General features: G+C 37.7%; 1 protein-coding gene across 3 annotated transcripts in view; it reads left to right on the forward strand.

Moving 5' to 3' along the window:
* Positions 1 to 18,141, forward strand: part of SLC24A2 (solute carrier family 24 member 2) — a 101,499-nt gene that overhangs the window by 49,166 nt on the left and 34,192 nt on the right. For 2 of the 3 annotated variants that reach the window (XM_071730179.1, XM_071730180.1), the window contains exons 3-4: positions 6,787 to 6,825; positions 7,891 to 7,999. In XM_071730179.1, the coding sequence (XP_071586280.1) occupies positions 6,787 to 6,825; positions 7,891 to 7,999 (148 nt within the window). The remainder of the gene's footprint in view (positions 1 to 6,786; positions 6,826 to 7,890; positions 8,000 to 18,141) is intronic. The other variant, XM_071730181.1, reaches the window with a different exon arrangement.

Below are 18,141 nucleotides of genomic sequence, written 5' to 3' on the forward strand. Positions count from 1 at the left end.
TTAAGTTTTGAAGCAAAGTTGTTTGAAACATTTGTACCTTATGCATCATCCTAACCAGTTTTGTGCTAGTTTCCTTTTTTCCTGCTTCCTCTTCTTTAAAATATGTGAGGTACACCAATTTAAAAGTTATTAGTGTTTAATGGAGAAGGTGGTCCCCCAGGGTAGCTACAGCATGCCAAGTGTTTCCCTTTGCTTTGTTTAAGGGTCAGCATTTTATTCTCAGTCCCCTTCTGATTAGCAATCCTCAACTAGCTTTCTCAGAATCATTCATTATTTTATATTCCCCTTTCACATTTTGTTACATTCTTCTTGCAGTCACTATCCTAAGAGCATGAATTTCTGCCAGCTGACAATAAAGTTGGCAGGTATTCTGGTAACAAAAGTCACCTGAAGGGGAAAGGGAGGTGGGAAATAACACAAAGAAGTGAGCAGAGCTTGCTGGAACAGGGACCTGACCAGAGCAGTTGAGGATGCACTGATTCAGCATTTCCCATATACCCATGCAAGGCTGGGTTCTTCTGTGCAGCTGTGTATGGCCAAGTCCTTCAGGATCTCCAGGGTGTTTGTTGGAGGAGGACAAGCAGCAAAACTGCAGCCTTTTCACCTTTGTGATAAATCCTCTGCAATGCACAGATAACTTGCTGCAATGAGATTTATTGGGTAGTTGCAAATCAGCATAGCATCAGCAAACACTAGATTTGTCCAACATTTTCCTCCAGAAAATTATTGCTACAATCTTTAAGGTAAACTCTAAAACCTCAATATTCTGCAGCAGATCCTTTGTGTATTTAGGTAAGCAGAAATCCTAGGAAATCCTTTTTTGTGCTGGCTTCTTTGTAAGGTGTTCAGCTTTGATTAGGTAGTAAGAAATTTAAGAGTGGGCATCTCCTGTCAGTAGTCTCCATGGTATAGCTGGAGTTGTAAATATTTCCAGACACTTGCCCAGAATTTGCAGTTTGTTTCATAGATGATTTTAATTCAGACATGTTTTAAATTTTGATATCTTCATCTTGGAACCCTCACTAATTCTTTCTCATGTGATATTACTGATGAACTGGCAGCTATTAAACACTCTGAATCCACATATTTTAAAGTTAACCACATAAATCCATACTGAAGTATGGACTTAAAAGTGTTACTTTTGAATAAATCTTTTCTGGGCTTGAGTACCTAATGACTGCTCTGGATACCAAAATAGAGGGTTTGGGCTGGGGTTTTTTCAAGATATTCTTTTGTCCCCCTCAAATTCACATAGACATATAGAGCTATGGTGCTAATTTATGTAACATAAAAAAATAGCAAAAGCTGACTTCATTGGCAAATCTTGAAATTAGGATAAGAGGACAACTTAAAACTGCATAATTACTTCTGACACTAAGGTGATTAAAAACTCATCAGGTCTTAAAGCCTGAGCTATGACATTGCCAACCTAAGCCAAAGGTACCTGACTTTAAGCAAGTTCAGAGAAGGTAAGAGACATGGGGGTGGACTTTGCCTTTCTTGTACATGTTGAGTAACTAACCATCACATATTTGATCTTACAGGCTGGTCGAAGAATCCTATTTCCTATAATAGCATGCATCTGGAAATAAATCAGTTGTCCCAATATTATCATGCGATTTAGCAACTGACACATTAACCATCCATTTGTCACTGCTTGAATCATCCTAAGAGGATGTGATTGAACACTGGGTAATTGCATGACCAGATTGGCATAAGAGAGGCATCAGATCTAAATTAACAGTCACTCAGCTTTGCATAGGGCTACAACTTTCACAGTAGATGCCTGTAAGGATGCAGCCAGGTATGCCGAATTGCTGGACCAGCACAGTGTCTTTGGAAGTTTCAGCTTACTTTATTTAATTCTTCATTTTGATGAGTAAAACAAGCTTACAACCTCAGTTTAATTTTGGATATGGTTCTTGCGAATCATATTCATTTTCTGCAGTGATACAGAAGTCTGCTTCTTCAGATAGAACTTCCTGATTTACTTTACTTTTAGGCAAACAAAAGGTGAAAGAAAGGAAGAAGGCAGGCAAAGTGTAGCTTTTTTTCTGCAGTGTTCTTTAAAAATCTTTCCCCTCCTCTGTTTTAATTAAGATACAAGGTTCTTGCCTCCATTAGTTCACAGTCTGGATTCAGGTAATCATCAACTGAGCTGTAATATATAAGTTAAAATTCTTACCATCATTTTACTGATCCAGTTTAAATGCATAAATATTCCCCTACAGCCACTTACAGCCTTTCTCACTAATGAATCTAGGGAGTGAGGTAATGAGATGCATCACCGTCAGTAAGTCAGCTATTCTGGCCACATTGCAGCACCTTCCATAGACCTCAATGGTGATGTTAAGCTTTTATTTCCATGGATATTGGGAAGAATTTTCATTTAAGTAAATTGAGATTACTAGGACTTGCACTTTTTCAGCTTTCTTCCAGTCATAGAAAGCCTACCCAACAAGAAGACAAGGTTTATACATGGGATTGATTTGGGATGTTCACAGAAAGAACGACTAAGTGGCCTAATTTGGTAAAATCCAAAAATGGACGTATTCAGAGAATTAGGTAAAATAATACCTTAATTCCTTTTTTGTTCCGTCACTGAGCTCATTAGGGTTATTTCTGAAATCTATCTGGCTGAGTTTGTTGCTTTGGATTTGAGTTCAGGATTAATCTAACTCATCATATACTTTCAAATAAAAGTGGAACATTTCTATTCCAAGCACATTACTAGGCTCCTTAGTATACTGATTTTTAGAAATTATTTAGGCCTTCTTGAGTTAACCAGATAGACTTTAGTGGCTGCCTTTGAAATGCATCTCATTTTCTTGCAGTTCAGCAGAACAAAAAACCCACAGTCCTTGAGTGTCTTGCAAAGATTAGAGAGCCCTGTGCACCAAGAACATTATCTCCTGTAATTTAATGCAAGACATGCAGTGAACACGCTGATATGTACAAAGTTGCCAAGTCCAGATGCTGCTTTTGTAAAAAGGTGTAAAGAGAGAACAGGAGAAGTACTTCACTATAAAACACCTTGAGAAAATTTATCAAAACCCTGTCCAGACTCATATTTTACAATAGTTACAGATGCCATATTGCATTCAGCACCACGGTGCCAACCAAACATCATGAACTTTCATCATTCCCATCAAAGCTGATTAAAAAAGCAAGAAAGGATTTTTCATATTATAGTTGGAAAAAAATTAGCAAGTAGGAAAGAAATGTGAATTTTCCCCCCAAAATTAGTTAATTGTCTCATGTTTATTTTTTATATATATATAATTTTGATTAAAACATTATCAGAGATTGTATGCCAGATAGCTTTGAAGATAAGTATACTGGAATGCATCGTTTTCATTTTGCAGAACTATAATAGGTTAATGTTTCTAAAGGAATTATAGCATATAGTTGCAAAATGCAAGATTTTTACTTGTAATTCCTTCAGAAATATCTGTAATGCACAGATAATGTGGAATTTCCATTGGTTTCTGATTCTGAGGAAATTAATAGGAAAGAGTTGCCATGATTTAAGAGCAAACTTATAATTGCAGAAAATGTATCTTTTTTTCTAAGAGATCATTACTGGGTATTCATTCCGACTGCAAAGATAGACAGCCATTTTAATCTTGGATCAGCTTTTAAGTGTTGTCTTTAAAATTAAAGTGTTTAAAATATCTGAATACTAATTGTTTCTACAACGAAAAAATCATACTTCAGAATACTTTTCCATGCAATGTGTGATGGCCATATTACACAGCAATGAACATGTAAATATAAAATTCACTTTAACCAACAAGAACATAGTTTCATTTACAATCACAATGAAGACAAAATTCCATCAAATACATGGTGTAAGCAGCACCACCACAACTGAATTTTTCAAGGCCACTGTTTAAAAATTTATTAAGGTGTTACAGTTAAGCCAGGAGATGATAAGTATATTATAAGTATTTAGTGTCACCAAAATGTCAAACCTATGTTTATATTCCTGATTTTACAACTATGGAGGCATTTCTGCTTTAAAATTCTATTTATATTCCTGACTCGAATGTTTCTTCTAGAATGTAATTTGGCTGGCAGATTAAGCTCAGAAAGAATTGCGTTACTAATCATGTGTGAAAAAAACAATTTAAAAAATCTATTTCACTGTGTTATATTCCATTCTGTAGAGACAAAGAATTGCATTATTTCAGATGTGATTTTGCCTTTTATTTCCTTAACACATATGCAAAATGCATTTCACAATTCTGTCTCTTCATAACATGATTACCCTCTACAAATTAAATTATGCGGCACAAATTATTGTCTAGTTGCTTTTATGTATTCACATATCATTATCCCATTCCCTTTCAAGTAAATCACAGTATTTATTTGACATCTTCAATTAGGTCAGGTTGCTTAGGGCCACATGCAACCTGACTTTGAGTGTTTCCAGGGGTGGGGCATCTACAACCTTTCTGGACAACCTGTTCCAGTGTTTCATCACACACACTGTAAAGCATTTCTTTCTAATATCTACTCTAAATCTAACCACTTTCAGTTTGAAACCATTACCCCCTTTTCTATCACTATTGGCCCTACTACAAAGTTTGTCTCCATCTTCCTTATAGACCCCTTTTAAGTAATGAAAGGATTCAATAAGGTTTCCCTGCAATCTTCTCTTCTCCAGGCTGAATAAGCCCAACTCTCTCAGTCTTTCTTTGTAGGAAAGGTGTTCCACTACTCTGATAATTTTTTTTTCCCTCCTCTGGACCTAATCCATCAGTTCCATGTCTTCTTTGTGCTGAAAACTCTCCTATCTTCAAAAGTTTGAAGCCCTAAATAATAATATTTTTCAGCTTTTCTTGAAATTCCAGTCTTGAACAGTCATCCACATCTCACAAACTTTACTTTTTGCCACTATTGCCACTGATCTTTAGGTCTTGACTGTCCCAAATTACTTCTTTACAGAAAGGAATTTTTCCTGGCTTGTTCTTTTTACCTTTTTGAAGATTCTGTCACAAGATAAACTTACTACCCATGAATGTCCCTCAAACTATGCACAAATTTAGCATGGATTTTCCAGTGTAGGTGTGGATTTTTATCTGAAAGAGCATGGATATGTATCCTATACATATATTTTTATATATACTCACAGTATGCAAAAATTTTCCAAGAAGCATCATTGTTTTATTGACATCATAGAACAAGATTTTGTATTTTCTTTTTTTTCCATTTCTTTCTAAGCCATTAAAAGTTCTTTCTCTAATGCTTGTCTTCAGTGGAGATGTAAAATTTTTTTTGAAATATTTCTCACACAAGGTCAGTCTAATTTCAGAGGTGACAGGTAGTTGCTTTATCAAAACAAAGATTTTATTTTCTTCCCCTCCTTATCTATTTTTCCAGCTAATAATAACAGTTGGGGAGGGGGCAAAGTACACTTTTGACAAAGGCTTCAGTTCTGGTTATTCTTTTAATTATTATAGAACAGAAAAGAACTGCTTTGTTGTCAGTATTATTTCAAAACTGCTTGCCTTCCACTGAACCTTTAAGCTCAATTCACTAACACAAAAGGCATTTCATAAAAGTTAATGCTCATGTGTATCCAAAAACTGGGTTTCATTCCACTGGGGAGATTGTTATGCAACAGTTGAAACATAATTTGTTTTGTCTGTAGTGCACCAAACAGGAGTGTTCAGATGGTGGAAATTATTTATATGCCAGCCTGTGGAGAAAGGGTTGTGGTCAAATACAAATGAATATGAGACAGCTGAAGTTTGCACTCTTTAGTATTTTAATTACCAGAGTTACTAGAGTTTCATATTTTGTGTCTGCTGGTGTTAGCCTTCCTTCCTCAGCATAAGCAGAATGACTAGAAAAGTAGCACAACTCTATCACGTAATTTTTAGGGTGTCATAAAGTCCCAGAATAGTTTGGGTTGGAAGAGACCTCTAAAGGTCATGTCATGGAAACATATTCCACAACAAAAGTTCTGGATTCCTGTGTAGCACGAGTGTTCAATCTATTAAAGAAACAAGAAAAACTCAGGACTACAAATCAGATGCAAAATTTTTCACTTCCTTGTTTTCAGTGCAAATTCTTTCATACATCAGAACTGTCTTCTGGTGATGTGATGTGCTCTGCTTCTGTTGTCCTAGGGATAGAACATAGGAATCATTAACTATTTCCAGGGTACATCAACTATTATTTGACAACGTTAATTACCTTTAAGATCTATCCAGAGCCTCACTTCCCTTCATGGCAGAGCAGAATGTGCCATGTTGCCTGCCCTTGACCAAAGCTGCCATTTTGGGCTAAATGGCAACTTGCTGGGAGTGGTTAAACTGAAATACTATTTTTTTAATATATCTCTGAATAGTCCCTTCCTGCAAAATACCGGTGTATTCTTACTCTTCTTTAGGCTTTTCATGGAATATCTGAGTTTTTTACTGCTCTTAGTTTTTCAGTCCTCACTCTTACAAACCGGTTGATGTACAGGATTTATTTTCTGCATAATTTGTACGCAGTGAATATCATGATCTGCAGCCTGTGCAGATCTGCTGTGTGCCAGGCCATGAACTGACAACAGTTCCTCTCAGACAAACTGACAAGAGTAAAAAGACTCCTGCAACATTGCAGTATGAATTTACCCAGATTTACCTGATCACTAGGATGCTTTAATTCAAGTGGTTGAAAAAACTATCACAATGGCATTCATAGGATCAGACATCTGTTCTGATTTACTGCCTTTCTGTTCTGTGAGTGCTCCATCTGACACTTCTTTTTTTCTTTTTCTTGTCCGTGCAGTCACCTAATGCTGGCGACAAGGATGACCAAACACTGACGGTAGGCAGCAATTAGTGTGTGTCTGAACACTTATTTCTGAGGAGGGCAGTGAGACAAGCCTTATTTTGGTTTGACACACATCAGCATTTTTCTAAATTACTGGGATTTTTCCCTGCTTCTGTGCTGCTACAGTATTCAATTAATTTCTTTCCAATGATAAAGCAGTGAATTAATTTTCTTGTTCTATCATTTTTCATTTACATTTTATATGACACTGAATTTTAGTCCATGTACCCAGTATTACTGTAAAATACCAATTTCTTCAGGGTTGTTTTTTGGTTTGGTTTGGTTTTTTTCTCTGTAGTTGGATTTCAGCATCTTGATAGTCAGCAGTCTGTGGGTTCTGATTATCCGTTTTATCAAAACAAGCAGCCAGCCATCCACAACCAAATGACTCTATGGAATATATGAAGTGTGTCAATTATTGTACTATACAGTGGCATAGGGAAAAGGACTCCAGAACAAGTTTTTAATTTCTTTAAAAACATTTAAAAGATGCTTGTATGTTATCTCCACTGCTGAGGGGCCTGCACCACCTTACTACACTCAGAATCTCCTTGTGCAATTAGTACTTAATGGATTGAACCAAAGCGAGACCTATGTTTCACTCTGATTGAGCTTTAGAACTTTGCCATTTAAAAAGGGTGTTCTCTGCCCTTCTTCTCCATAATTTTGGTAATCTGTATATTTGCAATAGACTGAGGCAATAAAATTAGACCTTATTTCAGGAATTTAATGGCCCTACAAACAAAAAAATTACCAATTCTTCCTGATGCAGGTATGAGCTTCTTATTTTCTCAACATTTTCAAAATTTTCTTTTTCTGTGCTCTTTTTCTGAACATTCAGAGATTAGTAACTAATCTGATGATCCATCCCTCCAGAGAAATTGTCTTTACATGTGGCAATGTTTCAGGCAGTGTGTAGTTCAATATAGTCTGCTGTAGACAATGGTTGAAAATGTTTCACTGTGTAGTGAGATGTGAGATTCATTCAGAGTATTTCAGACCTACCTCCACATAAAAAGCAAAAAACCTTTAATTCTTTTCCCTTATTTTTCCACCTAGACCAAGCCACGTCTGCAGCGGGGAGGAAGCTCTGCATCTCTCCATAACAGTCTCATGAGGAACAGCATCTTTCAGCTCATGATTCACACACTTGACCCACTTGCTGAAGGTATTCCTGTTAAATTTTCTTTTTTTTTCTTTTGCAAAAGGAAACACTTTCCTCTTCCCTCTTCCCCATTAGACTATTTTTTGCATTTTTGTTGCTTTCATGAGTCTTTTCTGAGTATGTCTGAATTTTCTGAGTTTTGCACTTTTATGGCATAGTACACATGATCCCACCAAGCCTTGCAACTTATGAAGTGGGCTTATTGCAATGCTAAAAATTGCAATAGTTGATGAGTATCATAATTACTGTTTAACTTCACCACTGGCTTCAGCAGCAATGTAAAAGCTACAGAAATTCAATCCTCTTGTACTTTCATAGAGGCTTTTTTTGTTTGTTTTCTTTCCTTCTTTTGGTATCAGAACATGAGGGGGGGAAAAAAAAGAAAGGAAGAAAGAAAGAAAGAAAAAGAAAGCAAGCCAGAATGGTGAATAATTTGTTGTATGGAATACACAAAAGAATAAGACTCTACTGGTTGGACTTTACATGGATTAATGCAGACACTGCATGCATGTTAACAGTTTACTTGCTTTATCCAAGTGTGCTGCTTGTTTGGGTTTTTTTCTTTGAGAAATTATCATGGAGAACATGATTGCTTTGATCTCAAAAGTTGACAGAAAAACCACAGCCGCTTTGGAATTGTGGAGTGATGTCAATCTCAGCTTCTGGTATAAAAAAACTTAAAAAAAAAAATTCAGGCCAGTGCTAATTTGGTGAGTGTTTATGTCTGTAGAAATTTTCTTGGTTTAGTAATGAATGTCTTCAGAAACAGCACTTGTGGAGGGAGCACGAGGGACCAAGAGACCTACAGTATTACTGGCAGTGAGTTACTGCCACGCTGCAGTGATAATAAAGTGTATGTAGCCCTTCCCTTGTGTTTAAATTTCTTTATGTTTCTCATTGCAACACTGTGCAAGGCTTTTTAAGTTGCTCTGTATCTCTTGGACAAGGTAAATCTACTTTTCTATTTCCCCCTTGAAAAGCAGCATCTGGAACTAATTTTGTCAGCAAAAGGGGCATTTTAGCTCTTGCAGTCTCCATACCATTATTTGTACTCTGATCATGAATCACACTGCTTCTCTCTCTGGTTAATGCTGCTCTGGTTAATTCAGTGCCAAAATCTGTTGCCTATTAGAGTGGAGTTATCAACATAGCATGCCCAATCTCTTCTCATTCAGTGCTGGAAAAGGAAGTAAGAAATTTATAGCAGTCGTGTGTCTGGCTTCCTTTATTTGCATGACTACAGCAGGAGAACAGGCTTTCGACCTGTTACACCCAGTGGATCTCATCTTGACCCACCTGCTAGCCAAGCATTCCATTGTACCAGAAGAAGAAAAGACTTCTAATCTCAATTTTTCATTTTTTTAATTTAAAAAATTACATTTTTTCATTGCAATGCTTTGCATTCCTCTGTGGTATCTGAAAGAGTGCTAATACAAACAATAGATAATAACAACCATCTGAAACAAATTTTAAAAATCAATTTTAAAAATAAAAGGAAACAGAAGCAAGTTGGGAAGAGCCTGTTAGCAGAGACAGAACCTCTGTGACAGATTGAAGACTACAGGAAAGCTAGAAATGTTGGCTGGAGTTCAATTTGGACTTAGCAAAGATTCAAAAATAAGATCACCTCTCAGGTATTTTTCTATTGCCCAGACTTATTTCACCTGTTTCCCAGACATAGCTCACTCAGTCTTCAGACCTTTTCTCACAGCTTTTCTCCTGAAGAAAGCTTGTGTCATGTAGGGTGGTCCAGAGCTTTTCCCCTTTACTTCAGTACAGAAAAAAAAGGGGGGGGAAGTTAAAATCTGAAAACCATAGTAGGAGACAGAAGCACTTGAAAATGAAGCATTACAATTAAACTTATCAGGTAACTCAGTGCTGTGTCTTCATTGTGTCAGTAAAACTCTTGAGATCTGTGCGTATTGATAGATATAGTTGTAACTGTTAAAGCTTATTTAAGTTACACCAATAAATTTTTCATCAGGCTTTCTTTTCCCATCATTCTTAAATGTTTGTTTTGGTTTCTTTTTCTCTCAAAACTCATATTTGTCCTGGAATTAATATTCTTCAAAAGAAAAGAAATATAACAGTCATGTGGTTTTTAATCAGGTGCAAGGCAGTAAGTACCTATACATTTCATTAACCTGACACAATGAGTTAAAATTTACAAGGGGAGAAAAAAGTTCTCATGCATTTGCAGTAAATAATGTATTTTAATGCACAACTTTAATGAAGAAATGACAAAGAAAAAAACAGTAAAATAGTCTATGTATGCACACACATCTAAGTTGGTATTTATATCAAAGGAGCTAATATGTCAAATTTCCACAGTATTCACAAAATCAAAATTTTAACTATGAGAAGACAAAAGTGCCAATATAGGGGTGCAATACTTTAAGTATTTTTGCATGTGATACTCAAGGGGTTTTATTTTTAAAAATGCACCCAGATGTTTGGGGGAAACGTGAGAAAAAAACAACTTCTCTGTTACACACTATTGTCATAAACCTTTTCTGAGGTACCACATCATTTGTAAGCAGTCTTGGTTTTCAAGATCTTTTACACCACAGGCAGTTTGAAAGGCGGACCCAGACACTGTTGGGTATCTCCACAGAAAACTCATAATTTTCCCGATATTTTCAGCTTTTAAATGTTCACATTCATTATTCCATATCCAGATAATTGTGCAAACCTCCAGAAATTTTAGTTTGACATAAATATTGTGGCTGGCCAAGGTAGGTAGTAGTAGTTAACAAATTTGAATGGCATTGTTACAGTCAATTAAAAAGTATGTTTGATAACAGATACGAGTACGTGCTGTGTAAGATATTGTCTGTTTGGTTCAGTATGAATTTTACCTACAAAACTCTCATCATGTTCTTGTGCTTTCATCTTCCTGTGTATCATGAACACTGAATAATCAACTATATAACAGAATATTCTGAGATGTTCAGTCCATTGCTCATCATTTTGGAGGATGATTTTGGAGGATCTAGACATGTAAATAATTACTTGACACCATCTTAGGCCCATGTGGCTTTTTCCACTTCACATGCCCTTTTCTACAACAACAACAAAAACAACAAGAAGAAATATACAGTGGCTTGTGTTAGTTTTGTGTAAGCAAAGGAAACTAGCTAGGTTGCAGTCATGTAATGAAAAATGATGGATCTAGTGCATGGCCTGTGAGGTCAAAGGATTACTTCCGAATCATTTAATGCAAGTATCGATCAGTCTCAGTGCAACAACAACAGAGAGACATTCTGAGCATTTTTCTGTCCCATTTTAGTCAGCTTATATATCCTCAGTATTTCTGCCAGATGATGACTTAGATCAATAGGTCAAAAACACTGTATCATTAGCTGTCTTTGTTGGATTTGCAGGAGAAAAAAAAAAAAAAAGTATATGAAAATATTATGAAGTGCCATTCTCAAAGCTAAAAGAGCATGAAAGCTCTAAATCAAAACTGACACATCTATAGGTACTCCAGCACACACTGCAGTTGGCCATACATCTGTTGTCCTCTTCCATCTCTCATTCCTTTTTGACCCACTTGCCACCATTTACTTATTTTGCCTTTCCTCAAACTGCATCTCACTCATCTGCACCCATCTTCTCTCACCCTCTTCCCAGAGGATGGCTCCCTCAGTTTTCACTCTCTTGCTGGACTGCTGTGTCCACCAGCCAAAACACTTCCCAGCAGATGACAGGAGGTCTGCAGCTGGGATAGCCAAGTGAAGTGGGTTTTCAAGCTCTGGAAAAGCAATTGTGAAGTCTGAGCACCCTGTGCTTGACTCTTCACAGCTTCTGGATCAAATGTTGCTGCTGGAAGTAAAATTTCTAGCTGTTGCACTGCTGCTGGCAGATCCAGCTTTTCTTTTTCTCTGTGTCAATAACAGGGTTAATGGTTATATTCTCTTAAATAATTGCAAGGAAAGTGGGGGCATGAAAAGGCAGAGTGGTCTGTCATTTGGACTTGTGTGGGCTTTGCAAGGCTGGTAGAAAAGAGGTCCCATCTAATTTCTCCTGGTAGCATAAGCAGTACAGAATGTATAAATAGATTTTACAACTATTAAAGGTCAGCGTGACCTATGCAGTGTTATTGCTACATTAATATGCAATGTATTTGTAAAAAAACGGCTCATCATATTTACTTCTGAATAATTCATTTGGGAAGACAGAAAAAGCCTTTACTTTAATTGAGATCCACCTAAAAATGCACTTTACTGAATGTAGGAAAATATTAAATGAGAGAGAAATGACCTTGAGAAGCTTTTACTTTCCACAAAATGCAGATGAACAGTGACCCTGACAGACAATTACACACTTGTGAACCTGTCCTTCCTTTTACCTTTTCATGCAAATGTGGGTTTACTGTGGCTTATGCCTGTGTTGTGAAAGCTAGCTTGTGAACTCCCTGCCATCAGTGCACTTGCAAAGCATTCACCTCTGACGAATAAGTAATGTCTGACATCAGTAGGAGTTGCTGGATGTTTGGCACTTTGCTTTCAGGCAGGTATGTGGGCATGTTGTAAATTTAACAATCTAAGACAAGGAAGACTTTTCTTCAGCATCTTGGTCACAGCATAAAGCTTCCAAGTTGGTAAGAGCTCAGCCACTCTAAACAGGTGAATGTGTTGGGTATTCATTAATGTGACATGAACTTTACAGTAGAGTTGAAAACTAATTGTTCATTGCAAATATAAATATCTGTGTGATATCAGGGTTTTGTTTGCTTTTATCTTATAGAAATAATGACCTTGATACAGATCATTTCCTGAGGATTAGATTAATGACTGCCTATGCATCAGGCTATCATCAACTCTCAGCCAGTCATTAATCCACTGGAAATCCTGTGCCATATTTGCTTCTGCTTAAGTGCTGATCTAGGAATCCTTTCTTCACTGAGTAGTGAGCTGGACTGCTCGTAATAGCATTACCCATATGAATAAGGATGTCATCATCAGACCTGCTATATTGGTCAGGACCCAGCCCAAAGTCCAAGCCGTTAAAATATAAATTTTGACAATTACTGATCATCTGTGGCTGTATCTCAAATACCTTTGTCCTCGTTTTGAAACAGATATGCCTGGGTTATTAAAATGTCAGATTTATAAAGATCGCTTTACACTTTTTAAAGCAGAGGGCTGTTGTTTTGCAGTGGGATCAGGGGGAGGAAAAGCATGGACAGTATTTTGTCTGGAAGCCTCTGCCATGAACAGAAGTCTGCCTTTGCCCTCCAAGCTCTAGGTTACCTGAAAGAGTCATTTCTTCATGACCGTGGACGTTTTCCTCACTGGGAGGAAACATACAAGTACCTATGTGGAAAGGAAAGATAGTGGTGGTGAGGATTCAGGGCACCAGTACAACCCAAGCTGACTTCCTTTTCTTGCACGTCCTTAGCAGGGTTCTGGAAGAATGAGATATTTTCCTTATCATACCACCCCTTTTCCATCAGCTGATAAGGTGCCACAGGCTAACAAAGTATCATATGCAAATGGCATTCTCTGCATGAAAATGAATGTGATATAAATCTCTGTCATGGCTCAATCTCCAGTCAGGAGTCGGTATCTTTAGACATTCTCTCCTTGTCTCTAGTCCTATTTCCAAAATAGAAAGCTACAGGATGTACTTCTGCAGAAAAGTTGCTCTTTATCCTAAATGCTTTATTATTTTTTAAAACCTAAATATGGTGCATATTATTGGTGAGAGAAGTAACCTTCTGTTACAGAAAGCTGAGCTGACAAATCTGTAACTTCCTTCACTGAATGCAGAAAAGTACAGTGGTATCACTGTCTGTTCTGACAAAAGAAGAGCAGAAACCTGCATTCATACTTCTTGGAACAATAAAGATTGATGTGATCCTCAAAGGTTTTGACATAGTAGTGAATTATTTATAGCTACTCCCTAGGTCCTGTTTTATTCCTAGCTACTGATCTTAAGACTTTCCCAGCTTTTCTGTTTCCCTCCAACTATTTTGCTTAATTTGCTGTTGCTACTTGTGTTCTCTCCCAGAGAGCCACAGAAAATGCCAGCTTACCCAACAGACAGCTGACCAAGGTTGGGTAGCCTTCACCTGCCTGCTCACTCAGCAGACTCCCAGCTTGGGTCTCATTTTGCAAAACTCTTGTGCTCTTACTCTTCTCTTGGCCTAGGTGAGCTGCTCCACCATGTCTGTGTGCACTCCAATTTGGAGCCTTTTTTGATCAATCTGTTTGTTTGTTAAAACCTCAGAGAAATAAGGCCAGGCAGCTCAGCTTGCACCAACTTGCTGAAGTAATCTGAGTGTTTTCCTCAGATCCAGTGTGTGGGTGCAGCATGACTTCAAAGTGCTTTGTATCACAGTGACAGAAATAATTTGTCAATGTTTTATTAAGGGTAACAGCATTTTTTCCGAGAGGAGAAAGTATACAAATCTAGATAAAATTAATTTTAAAAAAATATTTATTTTTCTATTTCTGCTCTAGATTCTTCATCATTCTTGAGTGTCCTTTAAGCGCACCCAGGGGCTTGCAAAGGAGTTCAGCATCCCTATTGCACACTTGTTCTTAACCAGCTTTAACAGTTCTAGCTTCCACTTCTGTCCCACCAGAGAAAAGCAGCCCTCTGAGCAAGGGGTTCAAGAGCATTTTGGCTTTCTCTTCTGCTGAAGACAGACATTTTTGCAAAGGACTTCAGCCAGAGGAGATGGGGGGGTCTCTGCCAGGGTCACATACAAATTAATAGTTGTTAGTTACAATCTAGTGTCTTATCTTTACCTCCAACCCATGGTGTCTCAGTCTGATATGAAGATAGGAAATTATTGTAAAAAGGCAGCTAGGTTTACCTTCAAAATGGAGTGTCATGTCTTACAAAGGCAGTACTCATACCCTCTTTATGCAGCTAGCTGTCACAGAATTGGTTTGCTTTTCTTTCATGTAGGGTGGAAGGGACCCCTTGAATTACAGAATTCAGCTAGTGTAACCTCCTACTCACACAGGTTCATATAGAGCATGTTCCCCAGGAGGGTGTCCAGTCATGTGTTAATATCTCCACAAACAGAGACTCCACAGTCTTTCTGGGAAACACATTCCCAAGTTTGACCATCATCTCATTAAAAGGCAGTTTTGTGTCAGGATGGAATTTTCTGGCTTTAAATTTGTGCCCATTTCTCCCCACCCATCAATGTGCATTTGAGAAGAGTCTCATTCCTTTTTCTCTCCATCCAATTAGGGAAAATAAGATCCCCCTGAGCCTTCTCTCCTCCAGACTGAAGTCCCAGATCTCTCAACCTCTCTTCCTATGAGAGATGCTCCAGTCCCTTTGTGCTCTTTGTGGCTGAGTGCTTACCTTGCTTCAGTATGCCCATGAATCTCCTGTTTTGGCAGTCCCAGAACTGGACCCAGCACCCAGATACGTCTCACCAGTACCTGGCGGGGGGAGGGGGGGGGAAGTATCAGCAACATCAACCAGTGCTTTGCATAATGGGGTCAGCCTAATGCTGTTGGCCACCTTTGTGGCAAGGTCCTGTTGCTAACTCAGCTTTCAGTGGTGTGGTTCTTTGCACAGTCATTAGCAAGAAGAAAGCTTTTCCCCAGGGAAGATTTTAAAAAACTAAATGAAATTGGTGAAGTGATGAGGCACATCATTCTCCAGTGAGGTATCCTTTGCCCTTTCATTACCTTTCATCTGTGGAAAAGACCATAGAAACTGTGTTCCTAATTTAGGTACCTGAGGTTGCATGTTTAATGTAAATGCAATGAGTATTTCTCCAGAGATCTCCAACATCAAACTGAATTCAGAAACTGTGGTTCAGAACTCACTGCACTGCCAGAATGAGCAACAGCATAGCTAGGATAGAAACCATGGGTTAGAGCAGATCTGTTTAAATATGCAGGGATGGTATGTTAGGTAGCCCTGTTAATATCTGCCAGAGTTGAGAGACAAATTAAATAGCTGTTATAATAGCTGAATAAGGACAGTGTCCTGCCTGTCAGGGTGGCCATCAAACAGAGCTCCCCTTGCAAGGACAATGTTCAGCTTATCGGGATGGCCACTAAAGGAGGGGCTGCTCTTCTGAGAATTGGGCCCCTTTTATCTGAGTGGTAACCTATATGGGGGTCTCTCCCTGAGAGAGCAGAGTCCAGATGGCTATCGAGTGAGGCCTCCACTTGAGCACAGTGTCCATTTTGTCAGGGCAGCTGTTTTGAGACAAATATTCTTTGCAGGATTCTACAGTTGTGATGCTCTGCAACTCTACAGTGATAAATGTCAGGCCTGTTTAACTTCAGCTGGTCCCAAAACAGAGAGAGAAGACAGCGCTCTGTGCTCATTTCACTGACACAATTTCTAACTACTTAAAAATTGAAGAACAGATCTCCCTTTAAAATCAGTATTGCTCTTTATAGATAGGAAATTGAAATAATGGAATTTTAAAAAAGATCTTTTTACATTTATTTTTGAAACTCTGAAATATAATACTTGTGTTTGTTTTGTAGTAAGTGTTCCTTTTCACAATTTATTTCTGCGTATCATGTTTTATTCTCTTAACATGACTATTCAAGCTGCTCACTGCAGGCAAAATTCTTTTCTCTCATCTCCATGATATTTTCCAGTGATGTTGTGTACTTCGTGTACTTCTTGGGATTTGCTACAGAGTGTGCAAGGAAGACATGAATATTTAAGTACATGTGTGATCCCAGAGCAGGGTACAGCTATCCTGACTATGTATTTCCATGCTTATTGGCTTTGACTTCATTTTAAGTTACTTTCTAACTCTGAATTTCTTTGTTAAAAGTGTTAAAAACAAAGACCATTAATAATTTACAAACCTGTACAGATTAGGGAGTAATGGTAGCTAGGAGGGACTTTCCATCAAAGTTGAAAGTGGAATATTTCCTTTAGTACAGCTTGCACATAGCAGAGGACCTCATCCTGGTTTCTCAGGGAGGTAGTTGTGGCCTCATTCTTGGAGATATTCAAAGTGAGTCTTGATGAGGCTCTGAGAAACCTGATAGAATTCAGGGTGTCCTTGCTTTCTGCAGGGGAGTTGGACTAGATGACCTTTAGAGGTCCCAGATTATTCTGATTCTATGATTTTATGACTGGATAGTCAGAAGAACATACGCTGCCCCTGCATTATTTTCCTTGGACATTCTGAAACCAGAACAGCTGGAATTTATTGCAGTTGGAGTTGTTTGTGTCCAGTATCCTGGACACAGGCTCAGTGCCTGGAGCCAGACACCCAGTGAAACACACTGACACCATCAAAATCAGTCGTAAAGCTCCCATTCTTATCATCAGAACAAGATTTTCACTTCTACATCTTTGAATTCTGTTATTTCTTAATGTTTGAAAATTCTTTGAAGATAAGTGTTTCTCTAAAGACAATGGGAAATGTGTTTGACCCAGGGAAGGTCAATGCTGTTTTGCATTGTTTGTGATTTGATGTTATCACATTCCAGAGAATGTATGACAACTGTCTTCAAGAGTTTGGTAACTTATGAATGTAAGATAGAAGAGGAAACTTTGCCCTCACAAACAAGCAGCTTCATGCTTTTCTTCAGTAAATAAATTTGAGTGTCACCTAAAATATAAGAAGCAGGGTCTTACACATGATAGTCATCTACACGACTTTCCTCTATGTTGTATATGTTGTTAAAAACCTGACACTGATCACTGACTTAAAAATACTTGCTCTTTTACTCATATCAATTAAAAACTTGTGGATCCCCTGACAACATTTCCTTTTGTCACCACAAAGAGATTTGCTAGACAGTGTGGCCTGTAGGAACAGTGTGCCTTTATTTCAAATCCTTCACTATAAATGAAGTAATAGGTTATTATCCAACTTATGGATTAGGTTCTGATATCTGATTGAATTTTCTCAAGACCATAATAGATGGAAGAAATGACAGTAAAGATTAGGGAAAGACAATCTAGTCCTTCTTGATTTTATAATATTAATTTCTGTAGGTCTTCAAGTCCTTTGGTCTAATAGGAGTTAGCTTTCTTAAAATAAAAAGACTAACTGAGTCTCCAGTACTTCGTTAGTGTTCATGTTTACAACCTTTTTAATAACTTGCTTTAAAGTTGCAGTTCTCAGCTGCAGGCTGGAATTTCATGCTCAGTTTTGAGCCCCTACTCTCTCATTTAACTTCTTTTCT

This window comes from Heliangelus exortis, chromosome Z (assembly GCF_036169615.1).
Source record: "Heliangelus exortis chromosome Z, bHelExo1.hap1, whole genome shotgun sequence".
NCBI classification, from domain to species: Eukaryota; Metazoa; Chordata; class Aves; order Apodiformes; family Trochilidae; genus Heliangelus; species Heliangelus exortis.